This window comes from Myxocyprinus asiaticus, chromosome 30, assembly GCF_019703515.2.
Source record: "Myxocyprinus asiaticus isolate MX2 ecotype Aquarium Trade chromosome 30, UBuf_Myxa_2, whole genome shotgun sequence".
NCBI classification, from domain to species: Eukaryota; Metazoa; Chordata; class Actinopteri; order Cypriniformes; family Catostomidae; genus Myxocyprinus; species Myxocyprinus asiaticus.
The window spans coordinates 28,964,806-28,980,397 of NC_059373.1; the positions used below are offsets into that span (position 1 = coordinate 28,964,806).

The 15,592-nt window shown below is 39.5% G+C and overlaps 1 protein-coding gene and 1 long non-coding RNA gene across 2 annotated transcripts in view; one reads left to right on the forward strand and one right to left on the reverse strand.

Moving 5' to 3' along the window:
• LOC127421161 (uncharacterized) overlaps positions 1–15,592 on the reverse strand; it is a 74,444-nt gene that overhangs the window by 56,758 nt on the left and 2,094 nt on the right. The window lies entirely within an intron of this gene.
• The window catches only part of necab1 (N-terminal EF-hand calcium binding protein 1), an 87,704-nt gene that overhangs the window by 54,330 nt on the left and 17,782 nt on the right, over positions 1–15,592 (forward strand). Inside the window, exon 7 of the mRNA XM_051663929.1 lies at positions 14,491–14,612. Coding sequence (XP_051519889.1) covers positions 14,491–14,612 — 122 coding nt within the window. The remainder of the gene's footprint in view (positions 1–14,490; positions 14,613–15,592) is intronic.

Consider the following 15,592-nt stretch of genomic DNA (forward strand, 5'->3'; position numbering starts at 1 on the left):
TGCGACTGGGTGACCGCACCCGAAGGTGGGAGCCCAGTCGAGTCCTCAGCGTCAGACTGGACAGCCCGCTCTCCGATGTTGCAATCGAGAGCCCATCCACTTTGCGAGCGCCGAAACGAGATCGCAAACTCACCCTGAGACGAGCCGGCAGTCTCTTCCCAGCGGGGTAAACGAGCTTATTGTGGAATGGGTGGTCCGTGGGGAGTTACCTGGCGGAGTGGCTCCCAGTGGGGTCCCCAAATCGCCCCCAGTGCTAACCGACACGGCCTCAAACCCGTAGGTAGTAAGGCCACTGGGGTGGTCTTTCCTTCTAATGAAGGAAAAACCATGACCACAACGTTGCCGTGGTCATGCTCTCGCAGTGAGAACATTACCTGTCCACGAATGCTGTCTCTGCGTGGGCAGCGCCCAAGCATGTAAGACCGCGATCGTGGCCATAGGAAGTGGAGAGGTAACGACCGCAACCAGGAAATACACACAAACGGAGAGGCATCTTTAAAAAGACGCTCTCTGTTAATGCCACTCTTTTAGAAGGGAAAATATACTCTTTCAGTTGGAAGAATATTCTCTTTTAGCTGCTGAAGTGCCCAGGGGCGTTCTCTGTACTTCACCAGTGCAAGAGGGGGAGAAGCTGCTGTAATGCGCCATAAATCCAACAGCTTTTCGAGGTGAATGGATCGGCAGAGTAATTCAGCTCGCTGAACACAACCGCTTTTTTCAAAATCAGAGGAGTTTGGGGCTCCCAAGAGTGACCCCTAGTGTCACTACATCGACACAACGTCGAGTGAGTGACAGATAGGGAACTATAGTTTGCTAATATTAAATCTGTGGAGTGGTTATAAAATGAGTTTTAATGACTTCAGTGTAAGTGTATGTAAACTTCTGACTTCAACTGTATATATATATATATATATATATATATATATATATATATATATATATATATATATACACACACACACACACACACACACACACACACACACACACAACAGTTAGTTCCGGTCCTCGAATCTGATTGGACGAGACATTCCATGAGCACTGATGGTCTCACACCATCAGCACTCAGACACGTCACTGTGTGTATCACTCTGCTTGTGTACATGCCGTTCTAAACTAAAGTGTAAGAGCAGTGCAGATGTGTTAAGAGCTATGGTTTGTCTTTTTTTTTATGTATTTGTTTTACATTACATATGTTAGCCAGCAGGTGGTGGCAAAAGATCATTTTTGTGTGTAATATGAGCCAGTTGGTGATGCGAAGTGAATCCGCTTCAGCCAGTGTTTACATACAGTACTATATGATCGCTTGTATTACTACTGCTAAAGCTAGGAAATAGCTTTAAATGGCTTTAAACGAACAACTTCAGCATTACAGCTCATCGCAGCTGAGAGACACAACAGACTGATTAATTACACAAACTCAAGGCGCTTACCTCTTACCGGAGTTTCCACATTGGAGTGGACACACTGTTTAAAATGGAGGACGATGCGGTTTCTATAGTGAATGACTCTTGCGCACCGGCTACCGCGATATAGGGATAATTACCCCCGCTTGGACGGCTGTTTTTCCACTGAGAAAGCTGATCTTCAGAAAGCTGACAGCATCTCTGCTTGGGTGTGGCAACAGGTGAACGCACACGCTCCATCTCTCTCTCTCTCTCTCTCACACACACACACACACCCACACCCACACACACACACACACACACACACACACACACACATCCATCCATCCTTGTTTATCCAATAACTTGTTAGAAACAGCACAAGCCGTGATACTATTTCTTAAGTGAAATTTTTGAATTACTAATGAAGGCTTGGACGAATCATTTGGTTTGAACCAGCAACTGCAGATTCTGATCCGTAGCGTCAGAAAGTAGTTCATGCACAAATGCATTTTTATGGCCGTACTCAGTTTTTCCTCATTTTTTAAAATTTACTTGTTCATTGAACTGTGGTATATATGTGGGCTTTAATTGTATTTTTACCATGGACCATTAATTTCCCATAACGTTGTAATTTATTTACACCAAAATTTATATATATATATATATATATATATATATATATATATATATATATATATATATATATATATATATATATATATTTAAGCAATATCACACTCACAGTCATGCTATATTGCCCTACATCAGCACTGCTGCGATTCGGCAGTAGGTAATCACAGCAGTGCTGATGTAGGGACATATTGCACTCTTGCTCCTGTGATATTGCTTAAATATGTATATACAGGTGCATCTCAATAAATTAGAATGTCGTGGAAAAGTTAATTTATTTCAGTAATTCACCTCAAATTGTGAAACTCGTGTATTAAATAAATTCAGTGCACACAGACTGAAGTAGTTTAAGTCTTTGGTTCTTTTAATTGTGGTGATTTTGGCTCACATTTAACAAAAACCCACCAATTCACTATCTCAAAAAATTAGAATATGGTGACATGCCAATCAGCTAATCAACTCAAAACACCTGCAAAGGTTTCCTGAGCCTTCAAAATGGTCTCTCAGTTTGGTTCACTAGGCTACACAATCATGGGGAAGACTGCTGATCTGACAGTTGTCCAGAAGACAATCATTGACACCCTTCACAAGGAGGGTAAGCCACAAACATTCATTGCCAAAGAAGCTGGCTGTTCACAGAGTGCTGTATCCAAGCATGTTAACAGAAAGTTGAGTGGAAGGAAAAAGTGTGGAAGAAAAAGATGCACAACCAACCGAGAGAACCGCAGCCTTATGATTGTCAAGCAAAATCGATTCAAGAATTTGGGTGAACTTCACAAGGAATGGACTGAGGCTGGGGTCAAGGCATCAAGAGCCACCACACACAGACGTGTCAATGAATTTGGCTACAGTTGTCGTATTCCTCTTGTTAAGCCACTCCTGAACCACAGACAACGTCAGAGGCGTCTTACCTGGGCTAAGGAGAAGAAGAACTGGACTGTTGCCCAGTGGTCCAAAGTCCTCTTTTCAGATGAGAGCAAGTTTTGTATTTCATTTGGAAACCAAGGTCCTAGAGTCTGGAGGAAGGGTGGAGAAGCTCATAGCCCAAGTTGCTTGACGTCCAGTGTTAAGTTTCCACAGTCTGTGATGATTTGGGGTGCAATGTCATCTGCTGGTGTTGGTCCATTGTGTTTTTTGAAAACCAAAGTCACTGCACCCGTTTACCAAGAAATTTTGGAGCACTTCATGCTTCCTTTTGCTGAAAGATGCTGATTTCATTTTCCAGCAGGATTTGGCACCTGCCCACACTGCCAAAAGCACCAAAAGTTGGTTAAATGACCATGGTGTTGGTGTGCTTGACTGGCCAGCAAACTCACCAGACCTGAACCCCATAGAGAATCTATGGGGTATTGTCAAGAGGAAAATGAGAAACAAGAGACCAAAAAATGCAGATGAGCTGAAGGCTACTGTCAAAGAAACCTGGGCTTCCATACCACCTCAGCAGTGCCACAAACTGATCACCTCCATGCCACGCCGAATTGAGGCAGTAATTAAAGCAAAAGGAGCCCCTACCAGGTATTGAGTACATATACAGTAAATGAACATACTTTCCAGAAGGCCAACAATTCACTAAAAATGTGTTTTTTATTGGTCTTATGATGTATTCTATTTTTTTGAGATAGTGAATTGGTGGGTTTTTGTTAAATGTGAGCCAAAATCATCACAATTAAAAGAACCAAAGACTTAAACTACTTCAGTCTGTGTGCATTGAATTTATTTAATACACGAGTTTCACAATTTGAGTTGAATTACTGAAATAAATGAACTTTTCCACGACATTCTAATTTATTGAGATGCACCTGTATATATATATATATATATATAAAATTGTGGTGTAAATAAATTACAGCATTATGAGAAATTAATGGTCCATGGTAAAAATAAAATTAAAGCCCACTTACAGTAGTTATATGAATTTGTTTCAATTTCATTCCCTTTTGACTCTACTTTCTACTTATAATTTAATCTTGAATTACAATTCTACATCATGTTTGCTACCTCAATTCAAATTCAGGAACTGAAATGGAATTTAAAGGGCATTCTCAATTTATTTCTGAATGGCGCACAACCTGGCAGTATCTGTATATTGGTTCATAGGTCCAAGCAAAAAGAATTTCAGGCACAGCAATCCTTGATACTGAATAGCCAGAGCATCAGGTGAGTTTGTCCTTAAAAGACCAGGTGACCAATAGACTGATGACCAGGCCCTGGTTATTAACTAGGACTGGGATGCAAGCCAGTTTAAACCATCTATAAAGGCCAGCCTGTGTGTGCATGCATGTTACGGTTGATTAGCAGTTCATTTTAGAGATCACAGGGATTGCCAGCGCCTTTAACTCACCGCATTCATGTGCGGTGGATGGTCTGCTGTGTGGCCCGCCTTGGGGGTCAGCTACTTAGTGCAAAATTTAGAATGGAAAATGAGCTGTTTTGTTCCAGCACTTGGATAATTGCATGCTGCAGAGCACTGTGTGCCTGGGACGGTGAGCATATACATGTAAGTGTGTGTGTGTCACAAAATGCCCACTACCTCTCCCCTCCTCCCTCTCAATCTGTGGCAGCTGTGCTGCTCAGCTCTCCTTATGATCTCATGAAAAGGAGCCGGAGCAGCTGGCCTAAAGAAATGATGGATGCTGAAGCTTGATTTTAACCGCAAAGGAAGTGCTTCATTGTCTTCTTTGGTCTGTTAAAAAAAGTGAACATTCGGGCTGTAATATAGCCAGTTACATAATTAATTGGTAAATTCTAATTACCTCATTATCAACTCTGCAGGCAATACATTACAGTAACTTAATTAACAAGCAACAAGCTACAGAAATACAGGGGCAAATTTACTAGACAGCAGCACCATTTTAGAGACATTTTAGAGCTTAGATCAGAGTTTAGAGTTTAGATTAGTCTTAATCAATAACCACCCACAATCCAGGTTTACCAGGCTCTATCTTCACTAGTTAAGCATTGCTGCAGTCTTATTTAAATTAAATTAAATTAAAAGTTATTGTCATTCTTTTTAGTGCAAACACACCACTTTCTACTATTTACTATGCAAAGTAGGCACATTACAGAATTCGCCTTATTCACAAAAGTCAGCAGTTTACAGCGTCACTCACAATCCCATGGGTGCACTCAAAATATCTCAAAAAATTGCCATGCCATGTCGCCTCAATCCTTCCTCTTGGTTGAAGGATTTTTGACATACTGTAACACAAATTTAGCTGGCAGATTCTCCGAATTCGGTATTCAAATTATTATTTTTTTTTTTAATGCATTAGAGGAACAAATCCCATGTTTTTTGTTTTTTTGTGAGAACTATTAGAAAGGTTAGATAAACTATTATCTAACATAAAATGAATTTATCATGAAAATTATAAAATTTGTAACATCTGATGAATTGATATTTAATTCATTATAGTAGAAAACTATTTAAATATTATGATATTTAGCTGTGTTGCAGATTTTGTGCGCAGCCATCTTATGGCGTATTACTAAAAAAGTAACATACCTTAACTTAAAGGAATGACCCCCCTCCCCCCAAAAAATAAGGCAAAAGGAGAAATTTTTCAATACAGTTCATTTCCATACAATGACAATCAATCTGGACTGAGTCTGTCAGTCTTTAACTTTCTGTCCAACTTCTGCTTTTGTGTATCATGGAAGAACGAAAGTCATACGTGGTCGAAGCAACATAAGAGTGAGTAAATAATGACAGAATTTCCTTCATGGGTTAACTATCCCTTGACAATTTTGACTCCTAAGAAATAATCTCCTTTGGAACCTTTCAATATGATGTTGACGATCAACATTTTCTGAAGTTTTACTCCTTTTACTGACTGTTTGATGAAAAAGAAAATGTCATTATTTTTCTGTGCTTATTTTGTACCTTATTCATGAAAAGTGACAGTTTACGGCCATCTTCATCATTTTTTTTTTCTTAAAGAACAAGCCATGCATGCCATCACATGGCTACACGTGTGTGAGCTCGTCAAAAGGCTTTTGTGTCATGGTTGACAGCAGTGACGTGTTCAGACCTTAGCAAGGGTGAAATGACATGGACAGAGTGTGAAGAGAAATCTGCCATCAGTAGTTGTTGAGCGGGTGGGAAGGGGGGCTATAGTTGGTGGGGGGTGGGGTGGGTGCTGTAATAAAGACACCTCTGCTTTGAACACGTCAATGGTTGACAGTGTGGCGTTTCATAGCATTAGTGATATTTATAAAGTCTATCATGTTTTGAGCCTGAAGGCTTTCAGACAGCTAGACCTAGCATTACTGGACGGGTCCATTGTGTACTACTGAGTGCTATTTCATGGGGCTTGATTCTCACTGTGTTAGGGGTACTGAAAGTGGCTGGTGGCCAGAGCAATTTAAAATAGCATGGTCCATTTTCTATTCTGTGTGAAGCGTTGAGTCAGGCTCTCTGAGGATTAGCACTGCACACAGGGATGAAACGCCAGTGATGAGCTCAAATCTGAGTCCAGACCTAACAGGAGTTCAGCCGTCAAGAGCTCAGCCCATTCACAACACTGCTTTCATCTATTTGTGAGAAGAGCACCATTATCAGCTATTAGGAAAAGCATTGCTGCTGATACATGGGTGAAATTTTATGAAAACATGCCCGGGTCATATTTCACCCCAAAATCTAAAGAAATTGTTTTTTAATATATGACCTTTTCCGCTTTGGTGTCCTATTAATTTTTTATTATTATTCATTACAGTCACATCCCATGTTTTTTTTGTTGTGATAACTTTTGCTGTGATAGCTGTTTTTGTTTGTGAAACTACTAGCTAACACAAAATTAACCTAGCATTAAAAGCAGCTAGTTTTAAACATTTCGTTTTAACCAAAATTATGACATGGGAAATAGACAAAATATACATTTTATTTAATTTTGATGTTTATTTATTGTTAATTGCAAGAAGATAACAAAATAACATAAATTAGCATTTAAAAAAAATAGGTTTCCATATTTTTTCTGTTGATTCTGTTAATTTTAGCATTAAATAAATTGGGACTGTAGCAAGACGAGAAGGTCTCAACCGTCTCATACCCCGCAAAAATCGTATTACCAAAGGATGCCTAGCAACTGACTGGCAATCTAAAGGAACATGATCTTCCACTATGGCAGCCACATACACTTTCAGCATGGACTGCGTTAAACCTGCATCTAGCCCTTCCTGTAAAAACAGCAGCACGGAATGCACGGGACAATGAATTGGGTTCTCGCCACAAGAGAGCACCAATCAGTGAAATGACATCGTTTCAAAGCATACAGCTGCCTAGTAGAGGGGCTCTAGCATGCCAAAAGGTGTCGAGCACTGGCTGTGACAAACCAGCTACGTCAAACGGGCCCCGTTCAAGGGACACATGAAGCCTTCACAGCTCCGGATGTAGATGCCAAATCATGTCCTGCTCCTGTGAGAGCAGATCTCTTTGCAGCAGAATTGTCCCCAGTTCTAGGCAATTTATGTGCCACATAGCTTGCGCACTTGTCCAGGTGCCAAAGACCATTCGACCATTGCACCAAGCTTCCTGTTGGACGTGTCCATTGTGACAACTGGGCATCTGGCCCCTTGGCCGAGCGCAACGCCCTCCCGAAATAAATATAAAGCGTGATCGTCTGTCAGACACCCCGACATGGGCACATAGTTGAGTTTCTTTCCTAGCAGCAGATTCCAATCATTGAGGTAGTTCAATAGATGGGTGCTGCATCTGCACATTTCATTTATGTGTGGGAAGAAACTGGTATGCAGTCCCCTTGAAGGTGAAGCTTAAGAATGGCCTGTGTTGAGGGGCAGTCTGCATAATAAGAATTGGCGTTCAAATCTGTTGACACAAACCAGTTCAGAGAACAGATGTATGACAAGATTTGTCTCTGAATAGCCATCTTGAGACTTTCTGAGTTTCCGATTTAGGCACCTCAAGTCCAGCATGGCCATAGCCAACCGTCCTACCTGGCTGTAGCAGAAATAGTGGCTGTAGAAGCCGTTCTGCACATCAGCACACTGCCTATCACATCTTTGGTGAGGAGGCATTGTATCTCTGAGTGCAAAATTGGCATGTCCCACACCATGATGGCAGAGGAGATGATGCCTTTAAAGCGAGGCAGATGCCTGGCAAACTGAAGCACATATTCTTCATAGTGAATAGTTTTGTGCCTTGTGCAACCACAACGGGGCTCAAAAACTTTGTTGGAACATGACAATCATGGCACGGTGCCAATTGTACTTGCCTTAATGTGCCTTAAATGTACACATGTCTCACTAATGATGCCCAGCTACAAGATATCCCTGGCATGACCACGAACCTGTAAACACCACCAGCATGAACTTTCGCAGTGTGACGGAACTAGATGCTTATCGCCACGGGCGCATTTCTGAAGAGGCGAGGCTGCTGAAGATAGACAAGAGGACACACGCAAGCACAAGCCGGTGACAAATCATTCTCAATTTCCCTGTGCTCTGTATCCCATCCTCGCTAGATATAGGGATGAAAGGGGACCGGCTTCAGCTTCCCCAGTAGCAAGCGCAGAGCACAGCGCTTTGAGTGTCACACGATCGCAATAAACACAGACTCAACAAGTGCTACGTGCCTGGCAGGGATAACGTCAGTGATATAACACCCCGCTCTTCATAATCTCTGCCAAACGCAATCGTATCATGCTCGCCAGTGCTAAGATCATCGTGGCCATACTGGCCAGGCAAAGCCGATTTGCTGGAGAACAGGAGAGACGTAAGGCCTGAACCAGCATCCAATCATCCAAAACTCTCCTTGCTTTGCATCCGGACCTTGCACGCCTCCTTCATGCAGTCCCTCGAGAGCCGCAGAAGTATTACTGCGAGAGGAGAGGGGGGCGTTTTCGGCTTTCAGAGCGAAAGAAGCTGAGAGCAAAATGTTTCAAATTTCATGAGCTCACAATGAACACTTTCAACGAGGGCTGCACCAGCGTAGGCTTTACCCAGGCAATCGCAGCGCTTGTACTGAATGGGTGAAGCCACTTTATGTAGAGGAGAGGAGGCACGCAGTCTCAGTCGGTGACAAATCCTCCTAAAATCTCCATGCTCTGTCCTGTCCTCACACGCTTCCATTGTGCAGTCTCTTAGGAGCCGCAGAAGGAGTATAGCGGGAGGAGAGGGGAACAGCTTCAGCTTTCAGAACAAAAGCGAGCTGAAAGCAAATCATCTTGAGTTTAATGCATTCACAGAGAACGCAAACAGTCTAAACGAGCATCACTTAGGAAAACAGCACTTGTGCCCATCAGACTGAGGGATATATCACTTAGATTTCATATGCTAGTGGAAACATTTGCAAGACACCATCTTTATAAAGACGTTGTTAAGCAAATGTCTCTTTCAATGCTTGTGCAAACAGTGAAGTACACAAAACACATAGAATAAGCTTTATTAGTATCAACTTAGCTTGATAAAGGATACGTGATGAAGCTCACTGGAGCACAGCAGAGAAGAGAAATTAATCAGCTTTCGATGAGGTGCAAATCCAGCTGTGACAATACAGCTCATCCGTCTTCTTACACACACGAAGTAGAGAATCCACTCGCTAAGATGTGCAGACAAGATGGCAGAGAACAGAGAGGCTTAATCGTCGGAGCACCACAGGGAAGGTGAAAAATGATCCACTCGCTCTGAAGATGTGCAGTTATCAATGATGAAGCGAAGAGTACAGAGATGTGAATCACGACCCTGAAGAAGAAAATTGTGATGAGATGGTGATGCATTCCCGCTTTTATGCTCATGATGACGCGCGCATCAAGGGTGGGATGCTGGGTGCCATCTGCCAATAAAATTGTGTGATGCTAAAGGGCTTCAGAGATTGGCGCTCCTGTGAGGAGCTCCCCATAGCGTCAGCAAACTGACGCAGTGTAGAAATGACCAACTTGAAAGGGAACAGTAGGTTGACTTTAGCTAAAATCGGTCTGTGCTTACCAAAATGGAGAAACACTGCCCCCAGTAACCAAAGTGGTAAGTGTTGTTAGGCATATGGATGCATGTAAGCTCCTTTTTCCAGGTGTAATGTCCACGGAGGGGCACCAAAAGCGACTTGTGTGTGTGTGTGTGTGAATTGTGTTATTTTCAGCTGTACAGGCTGTAAGACAGTGAAGAGGAATGCATATTTTATAAACTGTACCCCCTAACCTAAATCCCACCCTAAACCTATCCATCAGTGGAGTAAAAATATAATTTCATAAAAATGCAGCCTTTAAATCGCACTCATCACTGATAATGTTAATGGATTACTTCCTGGTTTCAACAAAGGATCCAAACCTGTGTCCCCCACGCTGATGACGCCACAAGGTTCCGGTTGCGCCACAGGGGAAGGTAAACATATTGAAGCGGATACAAAAATGTCTTCTAGGAGATGGCATTTGTTGGTGAGTCGGCAAAAAGTGGCCGATCCTAGGGATTGATTAATTATAAGCATTGCTTATTTATGTGTCTCAGAAACAACATAGCGACTGGCTTCGTGGTCTGGCTGATTCATTTGCAGCTGATTTTGGTTTGCTAATGCAGTTGTGAGCTATTTTTAACAGTGGAGGGTAAACTCCCCTCAGGAGGTACGTTGTGCAACAGTGTCTTTAAGAATAATGAGGAACCAGCCGAGCCATAATTTTGACACCTGCCTGCCTCCATTTATTTCATTGTTTCAGAGTGAAAATAAACACAGCATTCTGCAACTTCTGGTGAACAGCTGAACAATAGGTATAATTAGATTTAATATATTAATATTTCACTCCCACAACCGAGTAGCATAATTCCGTTATAAAGGATATCATCACTTTGATTGGCCAATGGCACATTCATTGAACAATAGTGGTGTTCAGATTGTATTCCTAAAAACTGGAAGAACATTTGCATTTTCAAGCAATAGGGTCCCTCTGGAATTATTGTTTTTTTAGAATAATGGTCTTTTATTTATGATTAAAATAAGGTCAGAAGTTTTGTTATATAATGTAAATTATACATAGTCATACCTCAAATGTGAATTGTGAATTTGAAGCCTCTGTTTTTAAAAAATGTAAGTTGCTAACAAACTGCTAAATGAAAGCTACAACGAGGATGTGAGCTGAATGAATCCGACAACTGTTGTAGTCCTTATGTAGCAAACTTGTTTGCAGTTTATGTAAAAAAAAAAAAAAAAAAAAGGTTTCGATTTCAAAATTCATGTCTGAGTTATCACTGTGTGCAATTTATGTTGAAGAACAAAATGTGAAAATCTCTTCATGTAATGTTAGCCACAGACCTTATCTTACTTATTAATCAAACACTGCTATTTTAAAAGCCCATTGGAAATTCCCTAGGGAACACACTTTTTCTGCCATGTTGGTTCTGGAAGCATTGTGAATGACATAATCAAATTAAAATGTATGGAAAAATACAGAACTATTGATTATAAGTATTGAAACGATATATATTACAGTAAATGTAGTGCAAAATATTTAGATATATACAAATATACAAGTAGTTTGAAAGGTTAGGAAGACTCGATTGCATCATTCACATTGCGACATGGGAGTGAACGGTCACTGCAATTTGGCACACTTTGTTCACCACAATTCTCTGACTGGTGGATCTCTCTTTAGGATCATGTGTAGTAAAGTTGTTCACCACAAATTCTATAAAAAAAACAAAAAAAAAAACAATTAAGATTAAATAATGTGTACTAATGGCTTCAACAGAGGCATATACCCTTGATTAACAACTTTGGAGTCTATATTAGTTCTGTCTTTTAAGGTTTAGAAGTTATCATTTAAAAATACATTTTCCTAATGAAAAAATTAATGGGATTCTTACATTCGGAGCCAGATTTTTGAGCTCTATCTGTGTTGGCCAACGAATGGATGTCATGACTGAACAGCTCTATAGAGAATAACATCCAAGCACCAACAGTGAGACAAAAAGTACATTGTTTTCTTTCAGCAATGAATTCACCTCATTCCTTCTAACTTATTTAAAAGAAAATGTTCTGCTGGCATCAGACATGTAAAAGGCGACCATTTCTAGGAGTCCAAACATGAAGGAAAGCTTCAACTCCTGCTGACTCACTTCATATACTTTAACTGGTAGCACGTGGTGTGGGGCAGAAAAGTCTTGTGCAATTAAATAGACATCAGTAACTACATTTCCATCCAAGGATTTTTTGTGAAAAAAGTTTTAGCGCATCAAAATCAAGCGGATGGAAATGCAAATTATCGCGTTATTATTATTATTAATTAAAGTGTCGACGTAATATTTTTTCTTTTAACTCTAGCGCATAAACTCTATGTTGGTACATCAAAGGTCGTGAAAAACTGGTTTGGAAACACTTTTTGTTTGGAAAATTGGCAGTAACGCAAAAATGTAGTGTCGCATGACAGAATTTACCCCAATCGTTAGCCTGTGTTAATCATGACGACAAGGTATACATCTTGAAAGCTAATTTATTGTATGTGATTATGGATTGATCTTAACGGCATAGCACAGATCTGATGCTGCAAACATGACACTTCCAGGAGTTCCAACACAAATATCTCCTATCATGCACATCGACAAGTGCACAGAGAACAAAGGAATGGCCACTGTTTGCGATTAATTCAATCCATCCGTTTATTTATTAAAGTTGCTTTTACACACCATTCAAAATAATAGATGGCAGTCATGGAATAAGCCCATAATACAAAAAACATATCTATATATATGTTTTAAATTAAAAATAAATACACAATACTAGGAGAAAAGCATCAATGTGCTTTTTTGGAACACTAACATAGCCCAATTCTATAAAATTATTGTTTATACTTTTGAAAAAATGCCAACAAAACTCCCTGTATTAAATTAAATAAATTAGCCTACCAAATAAATAAAGCATTAAATAAAATAATGAATTACCAAATGAAAAAAATACAATTTTTAGACCTATATATGCCATTTCTTTACACAAACTTAAATTAGACTGAAAGTCGACTGAATGATATTCTCAGAGTGTTCTACACTTTTTTTAAGACTAGATAAAACTATTTGTCCAATGCTGAGTTCACTTTCAGAAAACAAGCTTTTGAATATTTTAAAGCCTTTAAATATTTTAAATCTTTACTTCAGATCGCATTTGCAAATGCAAATTGCATTATGACGCTAAAATTAATTTTAGATGAGATCAAGTTCAGTTGGTCGTTAAAAGTTGTGGGACAAATATGCGGGACATAATGCAGTTGTGATGGCAATGTTTTAGATTAGATGATTGTTCAAAATAGCCTATTGAATATCAGGACTGTATCATATGTAAACCCTGATATTACACCGCATCAATTTTTCTTTAATAGCTTTAATATCGATGGATGGTCCTTATACTAAGACTGAAAGTTTCCCCACTACTTGGTGCAGGTCGCCAGCTTGAACAGGGCCATGGCGATTCACATTCGGGTCAGAACCGGTGGCAACCTTCGATAGGCACAACATCAGGACCAATATTACAGTCCTATCAGAAGGGCAACTGTTTCCTTTTGATTGCAGTTCCTTGTCTTCTGATTGCATTTATTTGTGAATTAAAATGACAGTAAGCTGGTTAATTTCAATGAATTGTCTCAATACTCTCCCCATTTTACAAAAATGTACCAAAACATTAGGGACATCTGGGAGGAGAATTAGTGATAAACACACATTTCTGTATGGAAACGGCTTAAGGCCAGATTTATTTTGCGATAAACCAAAACTTATGCGACAAAGTGTTTTTTTAGGCATGACGTCATCACGCACACCATTGTTATCGATAAAAGGTAATTTGAATGGAAACAGGCAGAAGATGGCAAATTTCCCAAACTTTTTTTTACGCATTTTCACTTTGTCGATACCAAAATAGCACGAAAAGTGGATGGAAACTAGGCTAGTGTCATCATGATGTTTGAAAACTGCATTTTAATGATGGCTGAAAATGTTGTGGCATCATTTGCATGTGAATACACTCTGTTTCTCTAATGCAATTCATTTAGATGCAAGGTATGAATGATATTAGCGTAGACATTTTAGCTTTTCCTGGTTCAAGTGTAGGGAAATGAATTATTTTTCTTTGTCTCCATGTATATTACAGTGCAACTGGGTAGAGGCTCTGGGTTCGATTCCCAGGGAACACACAAACTGATTCAATGTATACCTTGAATGCACTGTAATTTGCTTTGGACAAAAGCGTCTGCCAAATGCATAAATGTAAATGAATGTGACATTATATTGACACGCCTGGGGCTATGTTGTAAATAATTGTTTCTGATGGGTGTTCAATTCCCAGAAGACATTTATCAGTTGGTGATATGTGATATTGATGGTTATCTTTAACCATCTCATGCCCAGGGAAGAAGAATCAGAAGGTAATAATGAAATGAGGATGTGAGAAAAAACACTTTGTACACATTCCTGAGCAGCTACCTCTTGTGTTTGCTTGCTTTACATGTGTGTCTGTTTTGCTGGCACGTGCGTGCTGTCTTAATCACAGACAAGGACCTGTAAAGCCCGAGGTGCTGACGATTCAGTGGTCAGGACGGAGATCTAATCGAAGACTTCAAAGGAATAACAGCTTGTCCCCAAACAACCCACTTATCAACCTTGTCAATTCAGGTGAGTATTCTAATCCTCAATGCTCCAGAGGGGGGAAAGAGCATTTGTCTACATCCAGGCATACTGGACAAAGGAGATTCGGGAGGGCCATTAGCAAGATGGTCAGGGAAGGATTCTATGCGAGAGACTCCAGGGGAATGAAGGGGATTTAATTGGGAGATTCTAGGAAAGAGTCTGGGTAGGACCCTATAAAGGGAATGGAATCTGCAGTTCTGTGATTATCTTATATATATATATATATATATATATATACATACTACTGGTCAAAACTCATTCTTTATTATAAATTTTTTTTTTCACATTTTAGAATAATAGTAAAGTCATCAAAACTATGGAATAACATAAATGGAACTATGGGAGTTATGTTGTGACTAAACAAAATCCAAAATAAATCAAAACTGTGTTATATTTTAGCATCTTCAAAGTAGTCACCCTTTGCCTAGAATTTTCTCAACCAACTTCTTGAGGTATCACCCTGGGTGCTTTTTAAACAGTATTGAAGGAGTTCCCATCTATGTTGGGCAACTATTGGCTGCTTTTCTTTATTATTTGGTCCAAGTCATCAATTTCAAAAACTTTTTTTTTAATTAAATTTTAGTTGTACAATGAAATAAATTAATATGGTGGCACAAATATATTTTTGTCTACAAAAATAATTTCAAACATTTAAGCATACGCTTTCAGATCAAAAGATTTTTAAGATCATGAGAAACATTTCAATCGTGTTTCAAAACTTTTGACCGGTAGTGTGTATAAATATATATATGTAAAGAATAATATATATATATATATATATATATATATATATATATATATATATATATATATATATATATATATATATATATTGATCTGGTAGGTCTTGCTTTTGTTCATATCTTGAAATGTGGATGGTCCAATACTTGATTAAGCAGAACAATTGCACCAAAATTTATTTGGAAAAAAGAAGAAAAATGTATGAAATGTTTTGCTTAAGAGGA